Below are 20,498 nucleotides of genomic sequence, written 5' to 3' on the forward strand. Positions count from 1 at the left end.
CGACAATAAAAAAAATTGTGACGCATAGATGCCTATTCTGATGCAAATTAAATTAAATTCAACCACAACAAGGTGCTGCCCATTCATTGGGTGACACCTTGATGTCACCTGTTCACCGAGCGATACCTTAGTCTCGCCTGGTGAACAGGCGACATGTGGCACGTCATCGCAAATTTTAATTTTTGACCGACGGGGCCCGTAAGGTGTAGCCCGTTCGGGTGACACCTTGCTCTCGTTCGATGAACGGACGACTGTAGCCTATTGATGCAAATTTTTGAAACGGCTATGTAATTTTGCAAATATTTTATATATATATCCCCACATGGAAACCCCCTAAGTCAAATATTTTATATATATATCCCCACATGGAAACCCCCTAAGTCTCCGCAAGTTTTGTTTTTGCCATAGATGAGGAAAAGAAAGAAAAAAAGAGAGAGAAAGAAGAAGAGGAAGAGGAGGAAGAAGAAGAGAGAGGTGGATGCGTCTCATACCTGACTCCGTTGCATTCACCACTATCAGCGGGTCCCGATAAAAAACATACGGGGCAAAAAAATTCAGTCAAATTTTGAATTTTCTTTTGTTAATATAGGTGGAATGCCCCCTAAGATAAACCAGCTTAGGTGTGTAGCACAATGGTGAAGTCCTCATGTACACAACACATCCACTTTAGTCCCACCTTGCACCATATTCTTTTCACTAATTCTTCATCACTGACCAGAAGGGCCCACATCTGTCATTGAGATAATAAAGTTGTGGAGCATGGATGGAACACAGAACCTTCCTCTCTCAAGCGCACAGAGTATTACCAACGGGCTAGAGACTGTGTAGTTTAAATAAAACAAATGGTCTAAAGATTTGAATTTTTCAAATTTTAAAACCGTTTTAACATAAATTCAGAATGAAAAATCTGAATTTCATGAGTTCCGGTTATTTTGCTAATGAACGAATTTTTTTGGAAAACATATATTGAGATCATTGTCTGTACATGCAATGGCACATTAGATGAATATTGGCTCCATGGATAGACTTTTACACTAAATGTGCATTGCCGTAAAATAAACTATGTCAAGCTTGTTGTGGACATTTGAAAAATCCAGTAAGTGCTCCCATTGCTTTTTCGGACCTATCCGAGTTTGGTGAAGTCTTTGTATCACTATGACGTTGGATGTAACGAAGCTATCTAATGTGCTACAAAGTTGTGATATTGTATTCTTACTTTGTTGTCATATGCATGTGTGACATTTAATTGATTAGGGATATCTTGTGCAAGTTTTCAGAGAAAATCATGCCAAAATTCAAAACTTATTTGAAAAATTCCACAGAAGAATCAGAGATATATCTAGCATTTCCGGTTACCAGATTGGCGGATTTGCCGGTCAATTTTATTTAGCCGTTCCATTTTATCTACAGGTAAAGTGAAACGTTATGATAGGGACATCCAGCGAGGCGAACGGACCCGGCGGCACGGTGGGCGAATCCAACCAGCGGCGGCACGACGAACGGCGACGAGGGCATGAATGGTATTTCAACGGATCGAAGGTGACGGATGCTTGCTCGCTTCCATTCCTGCTGCTTGTATGCGCACAGGCGCAGACCGCTCCCGTCGCTTTCGAGCGCGTGTGACCCGCCTCCCACTCCCTCGGCCTCGCTCCCCTCCCCTCCCCTCCCCTCCCCTCACCACCAAGAAGCAAGAACCCGCCAAGATTCGCTCGCCCGCCGGCTCGCCGGGCATGGCCAGATCGGCACCGGGGCCGCCGCAGTACTACAACGCCGCGCGCGCCGGCTCCTCCTCGTCCGCAGCGGCGTCCTGCGTCGTGGCGCTGCTCTTCCTCCTCCTCGCGGCCGGCGGCGCGGCGGCGGCGCTGTTCCTCCTCTTCCGGGCCCGCGCGCCGACCATCGCCGTGACGGCCGTGCAGCTGCCCGCCTTCGCCGTGGCCAACGGCACCGTCGCCTTCACCTTCCAGCAGCTCGCCTCCGTGCGCAATCCCAACCGCTCCCCGCTCGCGCACTACGACAGCTCCCTCCACGTCGCCTACGCCGGCGGCGAGGTCGGCTCCATGTACATCCCCGCGGGCCAGATCGACGGCGGCCGCACGCAGTACATGGCCACCAGCTTCACCATCCCCGCCTTCGCCGTCTCCGGCCCCTCCTCCGCGCAGCCGGCCACCATCTCCGTCCCCGCCTCCGGCCCCTCCCCGGCCGTCGTGGCGCTGGTGGAACAGCAGGCGCTGCCGGTGATGGAGGTGGACTCGCTGCTGGTGGTGAAGGGGAAGGTCACCGTGCTGCGGGTGTTCACCCACCACGTCGAGGCCGCCAAGGTGTGCCGCATTGGCGTCTCGCCCGCTGACGGCCGCGTGCTCGGCTTCCGCTGCTGACCGCCGAAGCTCACTACTACTGCTGGGCCAAGATCTGACAGTCTCATCAGTCGGGTTGGTAGCACTCGGAATATCAAATTACTAATTTCTTGGATTCGATTCAGTCAGTGTCAATTGTAAGATAATGTTGTTTGATTTGTAAATTAGAAATGTTGCTGCAGAATGCAAGACGAGATGTCTCTTGCAAAATGCAGTTGAGAAGTTCTTGCCAAGTCTTGAGATGCAGCTATTTTGGGTGATTAAGGCGAGCATATTCTCCGATCACCAGCTCGAGCTGCTGCTGTTGTACGAGCCATGCTTGGCCAAGTACCAGTCGGTCGGGGTAGCTGCTGTAACATACTCTTACTTTCAGTGGTTGGTGAGCATGGTGGTTAGCAGAAGAGGACGGCAGTGGTTACTGGTGTGAACTGTGATGCATGTGCTGCCGACGTTTCTCGTTTCCCCCGTCTTGTGACCTGACACATTGGCCAAACGAATCAAACATGCTCGCATGGCATACCCAAGGTACAACAACAAGATTTCGATTAGTTTCGACGTAGTTAACAGAACGAAAACAAAGGCGCCTTGAGACTCAGAAATCTAAGGAATCCGTACAAATCCCGTCTGAAACAGGAGACCAATTTTTACGTGGATTGCAGGAAAAGAGACCTGAGTAATCTGTACAAATCCCGTCTGAAACACGAAACACGAGTCAGAATGTTCCCACCTTTCAAACGGGGTTGGACTTCGGATCCGGAGTACATGATGGTTCCTTCATATCTAAACTTTCGAAGTCCAGCTTCAGGGGGAAAAAACCATAGCAATCCCGTCATTTCTAAGCAATGATCAACCACAATGTAGCACCCTAACAAAAAGGAGCTGCTGGAACCAAATAGTAACATGAGCCGAACAATGTACTGTCGTCCTAAATACCATGAATGAAGGACATGTGTGCCTGACATTGAAAGGCTGCAATGTTAGCTTGATCACACAAAAGCAGCATTGTGATTTCAGTGACAAATTATTGCTGGGGCCATGTCGGCAAGAGTTTGCTAACGCCATTTGTTAGACCTAAGTTGTGCGTAAAGTATACCTTTTACTGACGGTTAAGATTGTGCACGGTTTTTGTTCGCTCGGCCGCATGCCCACCCATCCATCCAATTTTGCAGCAGACCTTCAAGTCACACATGGTATTCTTTTACTTGCCTATTTTACTAGATTCAGACGCGATTTAACGAGTGACTTTGATACCCCTAATTCGAATATGAGATCCTAAGACCATATATGAGCGTGTGCACGATATAAGGAACAAAGTGGACTGAGTCTTTTATAGAAAACCAAAATAGCGTCGATGAAGTAACCATGAGAAGAACAAAAGCTTTGGCGAAGCTGGAAATCGCTTCAGAAAAAATGCACAACCTCTAAGGAGTACAAGGAAATATCGCTCTCTCACAAACCTCTTTAACCTTTGAGAACCTCTGATCTCTGCCCTTCAAAAGAATCGTGCACAAAAGAATAGTCTCCTATCTCCTTGCACACTATTTATTGTGTCCAATTTCTCTTGGATGACATTTCTGTCAAATCGTCAACATAGAATTCTGTTCTAGAATCGTTACTCTTCCTATACAATTCTTCTAGGGTGCCCATGATTTCGGCCTAGCTCTTAAGAACACTTCTCCTGGTTGAACTAGGGTCAAATCATATTTCTGCACACCTTTATAAGTCCTAATAGGATCAGGATATGGGTCACCTTTTGTGTTACAATCTCCGCATCAACTCTTATCCCCCGGAAGTTATCTGACTCCGCCAAAAACTTGCTCCAATGTCCAATCCAATTACAAAGGCTTTTCCACATCACCGCAACATGCAAGCTCATGTTTTTTATTTTATTTTTTAGATAAAGAAAAGGTTTCAGCTTTTTCTTCAACCGATGCATACATCATGCATTCATTATTATAACATTTCATCATAAAGAAAAAGGAAAAAAACATTAACCACATATCCTATGGTTGTATGGTCATCCATTCTTGGTGAAGAATTGCATTGCCACAACCTCTAAATAATGGCATATCTTCATAATATCTTCACTTTATGTTTCCTTTTATAACAACATACATAAACACAACCAATAGATTCTCCTAAAAATTACTTACATCAAAGTCATATTAGATTTTTTTATTGAAAATAATATCATTACGGCAAATCTATATAGACCAAAAGATGACTGCTAGTCCTACTTAGAACCCGAGATTTACTATTATCTCCCCCCATTCCTCAGCCAATTACCTATTATGTGGCACATACTATTAGGTTTCTGTATTCCCAAGGCAATAGTGATTATGTGTCAGATGGATCTAGCAAGATGACACTCGAAGAATAAATGTTGTATGTTTTTGTTGTGATTGCAGAAACTACGCTTTAAGCTACCATTCCAAAGTCTTTTGGCCAAATTATCCTTGGTCAAAATAACTCATCTACATAAATACCATAAGAAAACCTTGATCTTGAGTGAGAGTTTAAGCTTCGATAGACCTTTTACTTGGACGGATATGGCTTATGTCATCATATATTTGTACATGCAAGCTCATGTGTGAGTTAGATCGCATAGATACTCTACTTGCACTATCACAGAATCATTGAAAGTAGGCAATATGTCACAAGATGGTTTCTCAGGATCTGTCATAGGCAATATCTTCATACAGTTGCTAAGACAAACGTATCTGTAACAAGATAAGCTTCTAGGTGTGAATGAACTCACATATAGTTTTTATGAATCCATCTATTTCTATCATATAGATATAGACGGTTTTTGAAAAAAAAATCCATCTGTGATATTATCAGAGATGATTTTTTAAGATCTGTATGTATCTATCGGCAGACAGAGACAGATTTTATAAGTACATATATGTATTTAAAGACTCATGAATATTTTCAAATCTAGCTGCTCGTCTTCCTAGAGACTTTTGGCTTTCCACACACACAACCTGCTCGTCTCCCTAGGGTCTTTTGACTTCCCACACACACAACCCCTAGTTTCTTCTCAATATAAAGCAACAAGGAGTGTTCTTCTGCCTCACTTGTCATATCCAAGTGTTCCACTGCACTGAGAAGCGTCCTCACTCACCATTAGCGTCGGACAAGTGAGATCTCAGCGGGGGTCAAATCCCTTTCACTGTACCCAGGTGAGTATCATATGGTTGTCTTCATGATTTAGTTAGAGTTTGTTAAGTTTTCATGCTTCGATCTATGCAACTGATGTAACAACCTTGTTTGCATCGTAGATCTGCAATGACGTAATTCATGGCAATCAGGAGGTAGGATGGGGTTGTCCCTATTGCAGTTTCGACGGCACAGATGCTTGGCGTCGAATCCGGCCCAGTGGACTTTGTCTTCTTCGCTGTTGTGAAGGGCCCCTCTATCGACCCTGTATATGCCATCAATCGCGTTCTCTATTATGTTCTACTAGATGAAAATTTCTTTATTATTGTTTATCAGAATAGAGACACTTTTGTTAACTGCAAGCCATACTTGAATGCCTATTTCTTGTTGAACCATGGCTCATGGTTTGATAGCAACACAGTCTGGTTCTAGCTTATGCATGAGATAGTTAAGGTGTAGCCAGATCTGGATAACTACAAGCTGCTAATTGAACATAATGCTTGGATTGACATTGTGCTAAAACACAGAAGGTTGAGATGATGCCTATCATCTCATCTTTTTGAAAGACGGCGTCGATTGACTCAAGTTTGTCAAATATTTTTCGCCTTTTTGGAAGACTGCGTTGACATGATACCAATCATTTCATCCTTTTGGAATACAACATCGATCAACCAATGATATATATCTAGACAGATTTATGTATTCTTAACAATGTGTGACTTGCATCTATATGATATTCTTAACATCTGTGATATATAAATGATTGTGCTATGTGTTATGAATAATGTGTGATCGATGTTCTGAATAATATGTCAATATATTTAATTTGGTAATCATAAAGTGTGTATTTGTGTGACCCTTTCTCCCTATAAGCAAATTTACTTTCTAGCTACATAGCTAGGAAGCAAATTTGTTTACTGGGAAAGGGAGACATAGATAATTTTTTATAAAATCCATCCATATGTGGCAATTAGCGCATCTAGGAAGCAAATTTGTTTATAGGGGAAAAGGGAGGCACAAATGACTTTTTATAAAATCCATTCCCTGTGACAATTAACACAGACATGTTTGAAAAAAAAAACCCGTATGTTACCCTTAGTACTCACATATAAGTTTAAACAAATATCGTATGCGACTCTTACTACGTATTGACAATTATCTAGAAAATATATCTATGTGTAAGTTTATTGCAGACGGTTTTAAAACCGTCTGTAACAAGATTGATATCGTAGACACTTTTGCAAAGACAAAATCTATAACTATTTATGATAGAGTTTAAAATCTATTTATAATAAACTGTTCTGAGGTAGTGTTAGATGCACATATATTGTTTAGTTTGATAAACCGTGCTACCTGATTTTATATCCTTCTATGTCATATAATTCTATTACCTCCAAGCTCCACCTGCTCACAGTAGGTATCGTGTGCTTGGTCCTGCCACGTCTTTCTCCTTCAATAGTCTGCACCTTTGCCTTTTCAGGTGCTAGAGTTTGCGGTCATCCACTCAAAAGTATTAGTGCAGCAATGCATTACCATTGTCCAAATTCAAATTTCGTACCAAGACACTCTTAATTAATTTAAGGCTCTAGTTAACAGGCGACTGAAAACAAACAATTTCACAGTTGACGTGTGGCACCACATTTTTTCTACCTTTAATGCAAACTGTGCATCGGTCATTAGTTGGATCCCTCCTCCCGTCTCTAACAGCTCCCTGTCACTGGATCCATGCCCACAAACTGTCCCCGTGCTAAGCGGCATCGTAGTCACCCAGCTCAACCTTTCTCAAGCAGCAGTCCTCCGTCACTCATGGCCGGTGGCATCCCCGCCCCTGCATCCAGTGCCACCGCTAGGCTTGCCTACTGCCCTGAGAATCCCTCTATGCTCGAGGATTGGAGAAACCCCACTAGGAATCAAAACCCTACGGGCGAACTACCATTGACCGTAAGCTTACATGTTTTCATGATTGCCGGTAAGTGTGTCACAACAGTACTACCTAGTCAAAAAATTCTTGATATTCACCTGACAACTCTCATGGGCCAACACGAGCACTTGTCGAACTTGGTTGGTGCTGCAACGACAGTCAGTTATAATTGGATGTGCACACTTGGAGCGAGTGGTTAAAGAGCTCTATATCTGATTTGGATGACAATCTAATCTTCACTTGGAAGCCTGCCACCATAATTGAATTTTGGAGACATGTTCTCCCTTGATTTACTGTTGTTTCTCTTTTCTTTGTTTTATTAGATTGGCTGAGTGCATTTATATGCAGAAACTGAGGATGAACTCTTATGTGTTGTATCATCTTAAAATTACTATTAGAGTTAATAAAGCTTCCCTTTTTAAAAAAATCAAGACATAAGAAAAAAAACTCGACCGACTTAGGTGAAACGAGGTACTATTATAAATAAGAAAAAATATCAATAAAATTATTTTCTAAAATGGTATTTCATGATAGGAATGAAATAAACAAAGATAAAAGAGAGAAAACTACAAATATGCACCAAGGTTATGTAATAAATAAACCTTATAGGAGATCAACAGCTGTAGCCCAATGTATGAAAACCGAAAACATATTTGAAACTTGGGATACTTGATATCCTGAGTTCCTGACGTCGGTCCAACGGATCCAACAGCAGATTGATTCCCCGAGAGGAAAACAACAAGGTCCTCCAAGTGTGCATGTCTGCCAGTAGCCTGTCACTGACAAACGAAGCTAAACCATTACGTCATGCAGCAGGGTAGACAATAGTATCCTTGTTTTGGCATGAATTGCAACAAGGTGCAGAAGTTGGTACTGCCTTACTGCCCACAGTCAAAATTACCTACCAGCGCCACGGGATCTTGTAGCGGTTGCAGAAAGTGATCCAATTCTGTATCACTGTTTCTGCCATATGCAGAGGGACTGGCTTGGCTTCACTTTTGATCTGCACAGAGATCACGATAGATTCGATGTCCAGTTCCCAGACACAAGAGTTTTCAGAAGAAGAAAAAATGTTCTTTCGACTGGCTCCCACGCGTCACTGGAAAGTATGACAAAATACCATAGGGAAAAGTTTATCTTAATTCAGCCATCAATTTTCTTTGCCACCATTTGATGAATCAGGTAAATTTTTGGGTAAATTTAGAAACCCTTAAATCTTTGTCTATCAACCGAACATGGAGCTCTTCTTGCAAAACTGTGCAGCATGTCCTCCTAAAAAACTGCTTCAAACAATGGAGGAACGTAAGACAGACATTTTATTTGCCAACTTGTATGATTTCTTGGATTCGTTATACACAATTACTTTACAGCAACATTTTACACCCCTAAAATTTTCTTAAGGTACAACGCTGCAACAGTGACGGACTACAGTAAAACGCACAACAACATGGCAATGGAAAAACAACAAGCCAGCCAAATAGCACAACCTTTTTTTCAACCGTCGCCTTTGCTCAGCTGCAAAGGTTCGGTATGCAGGCCCCATCCGGGTTGGTCTGCTCCTTCCAGATCCGGCCAGTCACCCTCAGCTTCAGCTCCTTCCTATCGCCGCCAGAGAAGAACAGTGCCATGTTCCTCTGAATGATGAGGCCGTCATGGCTGTCTCGGACCTTGCGGTGGCTATCACGGATGCTTCTAGGAGTTCCTTCCCATACCATTTTCCTCCCGTTACCGCCAACCTCGAGGCTATATGTATAGTTCCTCGCTTCATTCTCATCCCCCATGAAACGGAGGAAAGCCATGTAAACCGGTGCCATTCCAAGCTGGAAGGCCTCAAAATGCAGGCAGAAGTACTGCCCAAAACAATGAAATACCTGATCCAGAAAAAACATCAAATCAATTAGACTAATTTGTAACTAAAAATAAATATTGACTTAAACCATGGACCACAAGAAGTGCAAGAGCAGATAGATATCTGAGAATAAATACTAAGAGCTAGTATAAGACTTACTGTTAGCATCCACGTGGCGTTTTCAACCTCTCGCGGGTTGGATTTGACGTATCTATGATTGAATGTGCAGCCGCTGTGCATGTCAACTTTGTGATCATCCCTCAAATGTGCAACAAGGAATGGAATATCACCAGCCACAGCACATTCAGAGCCAGCATAGGGGCAGTTATACGGCCTGAAGCTGCACTGTGCCTCATGCTTTATCTTGCTGTAGTATGGGAAGATCTCTGGGCAACCTAAAGAGCAGTACTTACAGGGAAGCTCGAGTGACTCAGCTACTTTTTCCAGTGCCAAGCACCTGATATCACCAAGCTCTTGTCTGCATGTAGGGCACCGGTTGTGAACTCTGGCCTTGCATGTCGAACATAATGTATGTCCATTTTGGCACTGTAAACAAAAACAGAACAAATAGGTGTCAACAATCAAATTACAAAACTATGCTACTGAAAGGTTACAGTTGATGAATGATCTTTTTATCACCACAAAATTGAACTATTCTCATTTGTTGTCTGTTGGTGATCATATATACTTCTAGTCTAGCACTACGAAATAAAAAGAATGTTTTCTGAATTGAGGTGATTCCACAATTCAAAGAACAGCTGGCACTCACCGTAAAACAAGTGTGGGTTGTCCTGAAATAAACAGCACAGATTACAGTAACAGAATCAATGTTCTAAAAGGTAGCTGCCTGTGGGCACTTAATCACCGCTCAGCCTGCCTAGGGGGCAATTAGACAGTAGGTGCCCGTTGCCCGCCTATCTCATTGGCACTCAGCCTGAACAAGAACAATTCCACATTTTTCGATTGTCCTTACTACTAGTGAATTCATCCATTCACTATGGCAAAACAGGCCTCTTGAGACGATAGAAAGAGACGGACCATAAAACCGTGTGCATTAGACCAACATCCATATGTGCACAATGTCATAGAGATGGTCGTTAGAGACGGCTCCTAATGCCGTCTATAATTTGACGTGCCAGCCTAGCCCCCCACCGAAAGATGCGGATAATCAAAATTATTTCCGTTGAAACAGATTAACTTTTCAAAACAATCAAGATTATCTTCTGATATTCATTTCATTTTGTTGGAGGCAGTTACGATTTGGCCACAAATATCCCTAATATCCCCCGCTCCTATCTCATTGCACCTGTTGGGGGAACGCTCCAACCTTGAGATATTTAGATGATATAATGTAGCATTACTGTAGAGACCATAATATCTTAAGGGGCCGGGTGGTAATCTCCCCCACTTCTTCTCTCTATAAATAGGCCCCATAGGGGTAGATAGACGGGGACCCCTGGAAGGATTTTTCTCCAATCATTAGATACGAGTACTCTCTGTAACCAGTTCATCAAAACCATATAAGAAGACACAGGATGTAGGGCTGTTATCCTGAGGGAGACCTAAACCTGGATAATCCCGCATGTTCTTGAGACCCCCAGAGGTCTTTTCCCATTACACAGAGGCACACCCCTTCTCTCGCTCTCTCCTCTCAGCTCACTGCTGTCCCTAAGCTTGAGCTTCCTCGTTAGAAGAGACTCTCGCCGTACTCTGTTGGGGAAAAGACAAGATTTGCTCCAACAGGACCATTACTCCGGCCAAAACTACTACTCCTAGATCTCACGGCACCGCCAAACCGCAATGCTCCACCTGAGGTTTTGGCTGCCGGCTTCACAACAGCATCGACGACCTCATAGAAGCACAAGCATCTCCTCTGCAGCTTTTTTCAGGTCACCATTGCCAATCTGTCCTCACCCCGCCAAGCCCATCTAGCCCTGTGGTAGTGCGGAGTGAGCTGCAAACTGGCATCGAGCATCATTGCTCTCCGATGCAATCCAGGATATGTCTCCCGCACCTCCTTTTATGTTCCTCGTCGGTCGTCGCGCAGGCACCGGGGCAATTTTTAGGTTTTCTCCTCCCTGACGCATCTTGACCAAGCCATCTTCTTCAACTTCCAAGTGGAAATTACCGTCTCAGTTGATTTCTCCTTTGGAATTGCAATTGAATTGTATTATGTCATATTACTGTGCACACCAGGTGCTCGATCCATGTCCCATGCAGCAAATTGGAACTTTCTTTGCATGATTAAACTTATATGATAGTTGGAGGATACTAGATTCATTGATTTCAGACTTTTACAGTTGCTGATTGTGCAGATATGCGGTTGATTTGGGTTCAGTTCAGTTGGTTGTACAATCGGGAAACAAGGATGCACCATTCAAAAGCAGAATTACACAGGATCCACATCAGCTAATCCCTGTAATATTCGTTAGATTTGGACTTAACAGAGAATGTTGAGAGGTACCCTGAAACTTCCAGGTAAAGTTCTTCTGCAAATAATGTTTACTGCAAGAATGACCTCCTTGTAATGCTAGTCAGAATTTTATTAGAGTTTTGAATTTGTCCTTCTACTGTCCTAGGAAATGCTGGTTTCCTATTATTCAGAGCTGACACGTACCCGTTTTCTTTTCACCAAGGTACTATCATTTCTACTGTTCATTGTTGTTTCAGGTATGGGATTCCATATATGTTAACTCAGATTGATATAAAAAAAAAACTCACATTGATATATCCGTACTTTGCTAAAGTCCCATTTTTTAATCTGTTCGCTACAGTTAGATATTACACAGAGGGACATCTCTGAACAAATGCTGTGCTTATTTTTAAATATGCAGTATGATATAAAAATGAATAATCAGCTCATTGGGAACTTGTTTGCAGCAGTGAGGGTACGTAGCAAAAGAAAAAATGCCTGAAAGAAAGCTTCAAAAGGAGATTATGTGGGCATATGGTCCATAGTGAACCAGGATTTTATTTCTCTTTTTAGAATGTATGTTATAGGAAGAATGAGTACCTAATCAGTAATTATTTGGTATACATATGTCAATTTCGAAATATGAATGTTTGTTTGCTTCAGAGCATGTAAAATCAAGTCATGTATGCACAGTTCCTTCAATGCAATGGAAGTATCTTTCTCCTTATATTGATATTTTTTAATTGTATAACTTTTATCATTATAATATACTAGAGCCAGCTGCTGGTGCTCGTATCAATTACTCTTTAAACAATTAGACACAGGCAAAACAGTATCTACAAACTGATTCAACTAAAATCTGACTTCATAGAGATGGGCATCATCGTGTCTATTTTAATGTAAACCATCTCAATTCAAATTTCATTTTCGAATTTCAAATATGGCGTTCATTCATGTTCCAATTTGGATTCGAATTCACAAAGTTGAGACTGTTTTTGGAGTCTCTAAGAACCATCTCTCTGATTTAGATGCAGGCCCATCCAGCATAAGCACAAACAACCACGAACATCAAATACCCATTTTATTTATTTATTTATTTCTAAAAAAAGGAGGAAATATCCCCTACCTAAAATTGCATGCTAATTCCAACGCATACTAAAACAATAGCTACTCCAAACAACGGTTATGCAAGGAAGCTATTGAGGTCGAAACATAAACTTATGTATTGACGGTTATCTAAATTTAGCAAATAACAGAGTTTCAAATGTACATCTAGCTTCTCCTATTTCTTTTTTTTTTAAAATATTCTTCAATGGTAGACCCTAAAAAGTTAAGACAGTATGTGGGAGCTGCAGCTCTCCATGTGCCTCATTTATGAAGAGTAATGATCGAATGGATCAAAAAGGAAACATGTTAGATCAAGCTGCCTTAAATAATTTGTTTCGTAAGCTGTCTCATTTAAGAAGATGAATTCAGTGCCAAAAATCCAAAATCGTGGATAATGGAAAGAATCAGTCTCAGAAAGTTTACAAAAAAGAAAAAGTAACTTCCCTCCCTCTATTTCTCTCAGCTGTTATTTCTTGATTACTAAATCCGCGGGGTTAACGAGAAAGAATGGAATAGGGGCTACAAAAATAAAATGGCCACTTTATCCAAAATAATTTGCAGATTAGCTAACCAATCAAGTATATTATAGAATTGAGACTGAGTACAGTAACGAATAAGATCGCTAAATAGAACTCAATGGTTTTGCAGATTAGCTAACCAATCAAGTATATTATAGAATTGAGACTGAGTACAGTAACGAATAAGATCGCTAAATAGAACTCAACGGCAAGGTCATCCCAAAACTAAACTGAGAGAATCAAGCATGCTTAAACAAATTAGCATGTCATTTGCATTCTAAGAGACAAAAATAATGCTGTTGTCTTCCAATCCCTATTCTGCTCCATCAAAATAAACATTCTATGTTCTCAAAATTCTGGAGTCAATCAATGACAATCAAGCCATCGAATCCAATTAGTTCTGCAGTATCACATTTACATGCTAGACTACAAAATTACCAATGTCACACACATAGGCTTAAGCAATTACCAGCGTCAACTATAACTGACAAGACACAGGATGAGCACAAAGAAGCTAATAAATAAGCAAGTCAACATTTTCTTCCCACTATTTCAAAGCTAGGAAAAGCAATAAACCTAATAAATCATCCCCAAAAAATCTAAATAAATCCGCTGACGAGGAGAGATTCCATACCCTATCACATCCAGATTTCAGATCCAAAGCAGAACACAGGATTCATTTCGAATCTCATGGAACAGGAACCAAATGGTCACGGAAGCCTAAAAACAGCCCCAATTCGCATGTGATTTTACGGTTCACGAATCCAAATGCACCTAATTCAACTCTGAATCACCCAGTGAAACAGGGAGCAAAATCCCCAATTCCGACCACAGCAAATCCGCCTGGAACGAGTCAATTGAATCAGATGCCTCCGAAAGCTGTCATAAAGATACCGCCTTTACCTGCCGAAATCCCCAAATCCGCATCCACCGGATCCCATCTCAGGCCCAAATCCGGACGCAATCCCATCCCAGATCGAAGCGCTCAGACGAACCACCCACGAAATGAAGGACGGGGAGCGAGGCAAGGACGGAGGAACCCACCTGGTGGATGGGCGGGAACATGGAGTTGGTGCAGACGGGGCACTCGAGCAGCTCGTGCACGCTGGTCGCCGGGGGCCCGCCCGCTCCCGCCGTACCCACCGCCCCCGCCGCGCCGGCGCCGGTCCCGGCATTCACCTTCGGGTAAGCGCGGCCCGCGCCAGCCCCACCACCAGAGGCGCCGAGGTGGGCGGGGTGGAGCGGGAGGCCGAGGTGGTGGGGGTGAGGGTGGTGGCCGCCGTCGACGTCATCCACGTCCATGGAGGCGTCGGGGAGGGAGAGGCACTCCACGCTGTCCATGTCCATGGTGACCCGCCGCCCCGCGCCGTGCCGTGCGCGCCCCCCGGCGTGTCGCGCTCGCGTGCGCTGGGATTTGGGGTCCGCGCGGCCGCGGTGCTTTGGGTTCGTTTGGGTGTCGGGCTGGGGAGGAGGGAGACGACGACGCGGTGGCCGCGGGCGCTCTGCCTGGTCCGGATCCTGACTTCAGGGATACTAAGGATCCGGATCCACTGACTTTAGGTATAAAGTCACGAGGAAACAGTAAATTGTGAGTAGATAAATATTGTAGCAGTGCATCTGGTCCATTTATTCACGATCCAATGATCTATAGATGTTTGAAGTCACTAACTTCACCTGTCGGTGAAGTCAGAGGATCCGATTCCCTGCCTGCTCACCTCACCACACGCCGTTTGTTTGTTTGGCTATGGGAAACAGGGAATTAACTTATTTCTTTTGCCACTTATGGGATGGTGCATTTTTAAATATCATATTACCAAATTTTCTCACCCAGATATCACTAGACCCATTGGACTCCATTGCACCGTGCTGGTCCAGCCTCCACTGTGCAGCAACCAGGCCAGCGAGGCCGAGTGGGGAGGTGACGGGGGCGCGGCAAGCAGAGCACGGTAGGGAGGGAGGTCGGCCTTGGCTGCTATGCGGTGGAAGTCAGATCAGCACGACTCAGTGGAATTCGATGGGCCCATGTGGTATCTGGAAGAGGAAATCTGGTATGATGTATTTAGGAACACACCATCTGGTAAGGTGGAAAAAAAGTTAGTTTCCCTTAGAAAACACGAAGACAGCGACGATACCATCTACAGGACGTGTGTTGTCCCTTATAGGACGCAAATTTTAGTTTTTGACACCTAAGGAGTGTGCCTTCTCCATCTCTGATACTAGTCGGTGTGCTTTTTTTTGACACCATGATCATACTAATTCTTTGAAACATAAAGCATTGAATGGTTTTGCCTTTTTCTTCTTCCTTCCCACGGTCTCAACTATGATTGTCTTCTTTCTGTCTCCGGTGAGTCAGCAAGCGCAAAGCAAGGCGACACACTGCTACAACGCGGACCTGGGTTGGAGGTGTCGATATGGGCGAGGAGATCATCGACGATGTTGTTGGCGCACTTAAGGACGCCATATGCGAGGGTGGGGAGGTTGGAGGAGTACTTCTCGGAGGTTGGGAGCATGGATGGACGGAGTAGGGGGAGACCTTGGTGGAGAAACTCTAGAAGCTAGAAGAGAGCATGGAGGAGGCAACTGAGGCCTCGGCCTAGAGCTTAGTGAGCAAGTGCACGGTGGCGGTGACCTCGATGAAGAGGCCGACACACTTGCAGAGCACGTCATGCATGAAGGCATTGAGGCAAGCGAAGCAAGCTATTGACGCTCACATAATATTACTACCATAAGTGCATGGGTCATATGTAGGCTTTCGCATGGAGTATTCCAAGGTTATTATATCCACAAGGATCAACATAAAAACTTAGTCAGGTGTAATTACTTTATTCAATAGATTAATTATATACATGAACATTTGCATAGGCAATGAATTAATTAATTACAAAAGTGGTGAGAAACTACGTATGAACATATAGATCATCAAGCCATAGCTAGATATACATGAAGCACTATCTCCGTAGCTACTAGTTGTGATTCTTAGTCAGAAAGATATTATTACATGATAAATGTGAAGCATCTTTAAATCTATGCCATTATAAATTCTTCGGTTTTAAAACATGTCACTACATAGTCGAAAATTGGAGCCATAACATTACAATTCCGTACGAATTTAAACCATACCATTATGTACGTGTCTGGCTCATTTGGGCCCACTTGCAAGCTACTGTATTTTCGTATGGGACAATTTTCCCTTGCCGTGGCTTATACGAGTCCTCGGTTCAACCCGACTAGCTCGCGCTGTCATTGCTCTCGTGCACGACAAACCCTAACCCACTACTCTGGTGCCTGACGGCGGTGGCGGAGGCGATTGGACGATTGAAGCTCATTACCAGTGATGGAGGTGGAGGGCACATGAGGTCCAGGAAGATGCTCGTCATCGACCCCATCTCTAGCCCCCTGCGCTGCCGCTGGAGGAGAAGGGCCACTCCGAGCCGAGGTAACATCCATCCCCCTCCCTCCACCCCAAAATGGATGTGGATTGGCTGGATTTAGTAGATGTTGATCCGGATTCGAGTAAGTTTGACTCGATTTGATCCCCTTTTTCAGTAGGAACTGGTTTACGCTAGAGCTTAAGGTTGAAGGTTTTGTGACTAGAGACTCAGATGGTAGGAAAGCTTATAACAAGGGTAGGACTGTGAAATGGGTTATGGAGGTAGATGGCTTTTCACTAGATTCACCGATGAATAGCTTATGCACCGAGTTGAAATGGGGCACGAACTAGACAGCTTATTTGTGGTTCCATGACAGGTGGTTGGGTGAGGACATCATGCTAGTAGATGACAGTCAGATGGTAGATTTCTTTGAAATGTACAAACCAGATATGTGTGCTCAGGTTGTTGTAGGAGTGTTTGATAGTGCAGTGGTTGAGGTATGTGAGCTTAATGTATTGCAACATCTATGTGTTGTGACACCTGAAGTACCTACTGTGAGTGTGTTGCCATCTGAAGTAGCACCTAGTGAAACATGTCATCCCACTGCACCACCTCAGACAGGCCAGAGAGCATCTGCATCTAAATTGGCAGATTCTAGAGGACCTACAGTTGAAGAAGCAAATGTTCAGTGCCTGATCTCTTTGGCAATGCAGAGGAGTATGTTGGTATAGATGATGAGTACTTGTATGTTCATATACCACATGCACAACCTTCTGAGCCAACAGGCAATACACAACCCTCTGAGCCAACAGACATTACACAACCTTCTAAGCCTGCTCAATCTACCGCCAAGGGGTGCCTCCTGAGGCAGAGATCACTAATGTAGACCCAGAGGAACTTAATGTCCTGCATGATATAGACAATCCTGCCATTGCAGAGGGTGCTTTATTCCTTGACATCATAACATTCAGAAAAGTAATTAAGCCCTATGCCATTACAAGAGGATTTGAGTTTGCTAATTTGAAGACAGATATCGCTAGATTCATTGCTAGTTGCTCACATAAGGGGTGTCTATGACTCATTCATGCTTCTAGGCTCCAAGATGGCCGCACAATAAATTGCGGTTTATTTCAGTCTAATAATGATTGTGTGATAATAATTCCTTTTTTACCTTTGCAGATAAAGGTTCTCCCATTTGAACACAATTGTTCAACCACCAACCTGAATGAAGGGAAGATAGCCACTCAAGAGTGGGTTGCAGATAGACTTGGAGACTAGATCAAGAAGAACCCACATAAAGGTCCAAATGATGCACAAGAGAAACTGAAGGAACAATATATGATCAAGTTGAAGTATTCCAAGGTTTGGGCAGGGATGAAGCTTGCACTTGACAAGATTCATGGAAATTATGAAGAGAGCTTCCAGCTGCTATTCAACTAGAGAGCAAAGATTAAGAAGAAATCCCCGGGTTCAATTGTGGAAATCGAGCTACAGAAGATTGGTAAGAATATGTGTTTCAAGAGGATATTTGTGACTCTAAAACCCTGTGTAGATGGATTCTTGACAGGTTGTAGACCATACATAGCAGTAGATTCAATTAGCTTGCAGGGCAAATATATTGGATAGTTGGCCTCAGCTACTTCTATAGATGACCACAATTGGTTGTATTATGTGGCTTATGCTATTTTTTACTCTGAGACAGATGATAACTGGTTGTGGTTCATGCAACAGTTACATAGAGCTGTAGGTACTCCTATAGATTTGGTTGTATTCACTGATGCTTGTAAAGGGTTGGAAAAAGCTATGGGTGCTTTCTTCCCTAAAGCTGAGCATAGAGAATGTATGAGACATCTCTATGAAAATTTCATGAAGAGATATCAGGGTTCTATCTTCACCCAGCACTTGTATCCAGTTGTAAGGAGTAACACTAAGGATAGGTTCAAGTGGCACATGAAACAGATTTATGAAGCTGCTCCAGATGCCATAGAATATCTACAGAGTCATCACTATATGATTTGGTCTAGGTGTGGTTTCTCAGATATAAAGATGGACAACTGGGATGTGCCTACTGGGCCGGCCCGAGGAACGACGTTGTAGGCACTACCCAGACACGGCACGACCCGATGGTAGGTGCACCGGGCCGTCACTACACAACTAGTCGGGTCGTGCCTGAGCTCACACCACTCGTTTGTAAGACACAATTTTTCCATCTAGAATCAGACGTATCTAATAAACCATCTCCCTTATTTTAGTCCTGCAAGAACTCCCTATTCCCCTCCCCCATCTAGTGGCCCCCTTCCTCAGCCGCTCTCTCCTCATACCTCCACCATGCACTGGTGATGCTCTCTCCACCTCTCTTCCACACCTGTGTCTCATCGCCCTCGTTACCGCCACCTCACTCCCATGGGAAACCGTAGCACACACTAAAGGAGAAAAATAAGGTAATTTGATTCGATGTTGAATTTTCCAAATTCTGACATGTTCAAAGTTACATTTTACTTGACTTCAAAGTTATTTCCTTCAATCGAAATTTCAATTGAATGTTCTTCAAAATCGTAGTTCAAAGTTGGGTGGGTCGACAAGGCAAGACAACCATGGTGGGCTTTTCGTGCCTTCATGGCCGGGATGAAGAAAAGGGGATTGCGCATGAGTTTCTCTACTTACGAGCTAGCGTGAGGCAGGGGTCCTCGCTGATTAGCGTGGCAAGCAATATCCATCCAGCAGTGTGTGAAGTGACAACATTTTTTTTCGCTAAACCACAAACCATGGCGTGGCCAAAATATTAAGTTCTAAAAGTATCTTGCAATAGGGATTATTTAAAACACTATTAAAATTTTAAATAATAATAAAATAGTTGTTTGCTTTGATCTTATAATTATAAAAGAATGTAATACAATAATGGACACTAACTTGTCCCTCCTCGATCTTACCCTGGAGTAGGAAACCGTAGAAACACACTTTTTTTGGTTCCTAAATTTGTAGGTGGTTCCCAAGAGACTTTGTTTTGTCAATCACGATGGTTACCGTGTTGTGACTAAACATTTGTAGTGAATAGAGGGAGCTATTGTGGAGGATAACACCCTGCATCCAAAAACTATTCCGGATCCACATATACATAGCACGCTACTTAAATTTAGTTCTCGCTTCGTGCAAAAAGATTACCCCAAAATACTATATTTTGAACCCAAGGCTCTATGCTGGCTAAAGTTAATTAAAAAAATTCCATGAAAAATATTAATAAAAAAACTCATTTGCAAGTTTTTCAAAGTTTAGTCCGTTTTCAGCCAATACGTTCATGGGATGCAAGTTCTGAACACGCTGAACAATCCGGTATGAAAAACGTGCGAACCGACCCATCAATGTGATTAGTTGTCCACATGTAATGTTGTTTGCTTGAAGCATATACGCAGGCTAAGGAGAAATAAACTTAACAGAGTTATATTAGTTAAAAAGAAGAGTGTTTGATTGGTTATATCTGTATGAACTAGGTGAGTTGAAATTCTGTTTGATTGATTAAATCTGAGGTTGCACGAGTGGATGTAAGAGATGAGATTCTGAATGGTTACTCATGAAGGTGATTTTGTGATACTGACCAATGCAGTCGCTTGTATGTATTATTTCAGTCTAGTTTGGCGGATGCAAATGTGCATCCATAAACTGGCCTGGCAGATATAGAAAGATTAGTTTTTGAACGTACATTTGTATCCGTCGAACTAGATTGAATACATCTATCAGGTCAGTTTATGAACATATATTTACATCCGTCAAACTAGACTGAAATAATACATACAGACAATCAAACATGG

At 43.0% G+C, this 20,498-nt stretch overlaps 2 protein-coding genes across 2 annotated transcripts; one reads left to right on the plus strand and one right to left on the minus strand.

Moving 5' to 3' along the window:
- Positions 1-1,383: 1,383 nt before the first annotated feature.
- LOC133885180 (uncharacterized) lies at positions 1,384-2,639 on the plus strand. Its single transcript, XM_062324845.1, has one exon. The coding sequence runs from the start codon at positions 1,518-1,520 to the stop codon at positions 2,373-2,375; it is 858 nt and encodes a 285-aa protein (XP_062180829.1). The 5' UTR covers positions 1,384-1,517; the 3' UTR covers positions 2,376-2,639.
- Positions 2,640-8,731: 6,092 nt separating this feature from the next.
- Positions 8,732-14,844, minus strand: LOC133884479 (E3 ubiquitin-protein ligase SINAT5-like). Its single transcript, XM_062323909.1, has 3 exons — positions 14,366-14,844; positions 9,443-9,829; positions 8,732-9,305 (listed from the first exon to the last, which is right to left on the minus strand). Exons 1-3 carry the CDS (start codon positions 14,666-14,668, stop codon positions 8,946-8,948), a joined length of 1,050 nt encoding a protein of 349 aa, XP_062179893.1. The 5' UTR covers positions 14,669-14,844; the 3' UTR covers positions 8,732-8,945.
- Between the last annotated feature and the right edge of the window lie 5,654 nt (positions 14,845-20,498).

The sequence above is a fragment of the Phragmites australis genome, chromosome 11 (assembly GCF_958298935.1).
Source record: "Phragmites australis chromosome 11, lpPhrAust1.1, whole genome shotgun sequence".
Taxonomy (NCBI): domain Eukaryota; kingdom Viridiplantae; phylum Streptophyta; class Magnoliopsida; order Poales; family Poaceae; genus Phragmites; species Phragmites australis.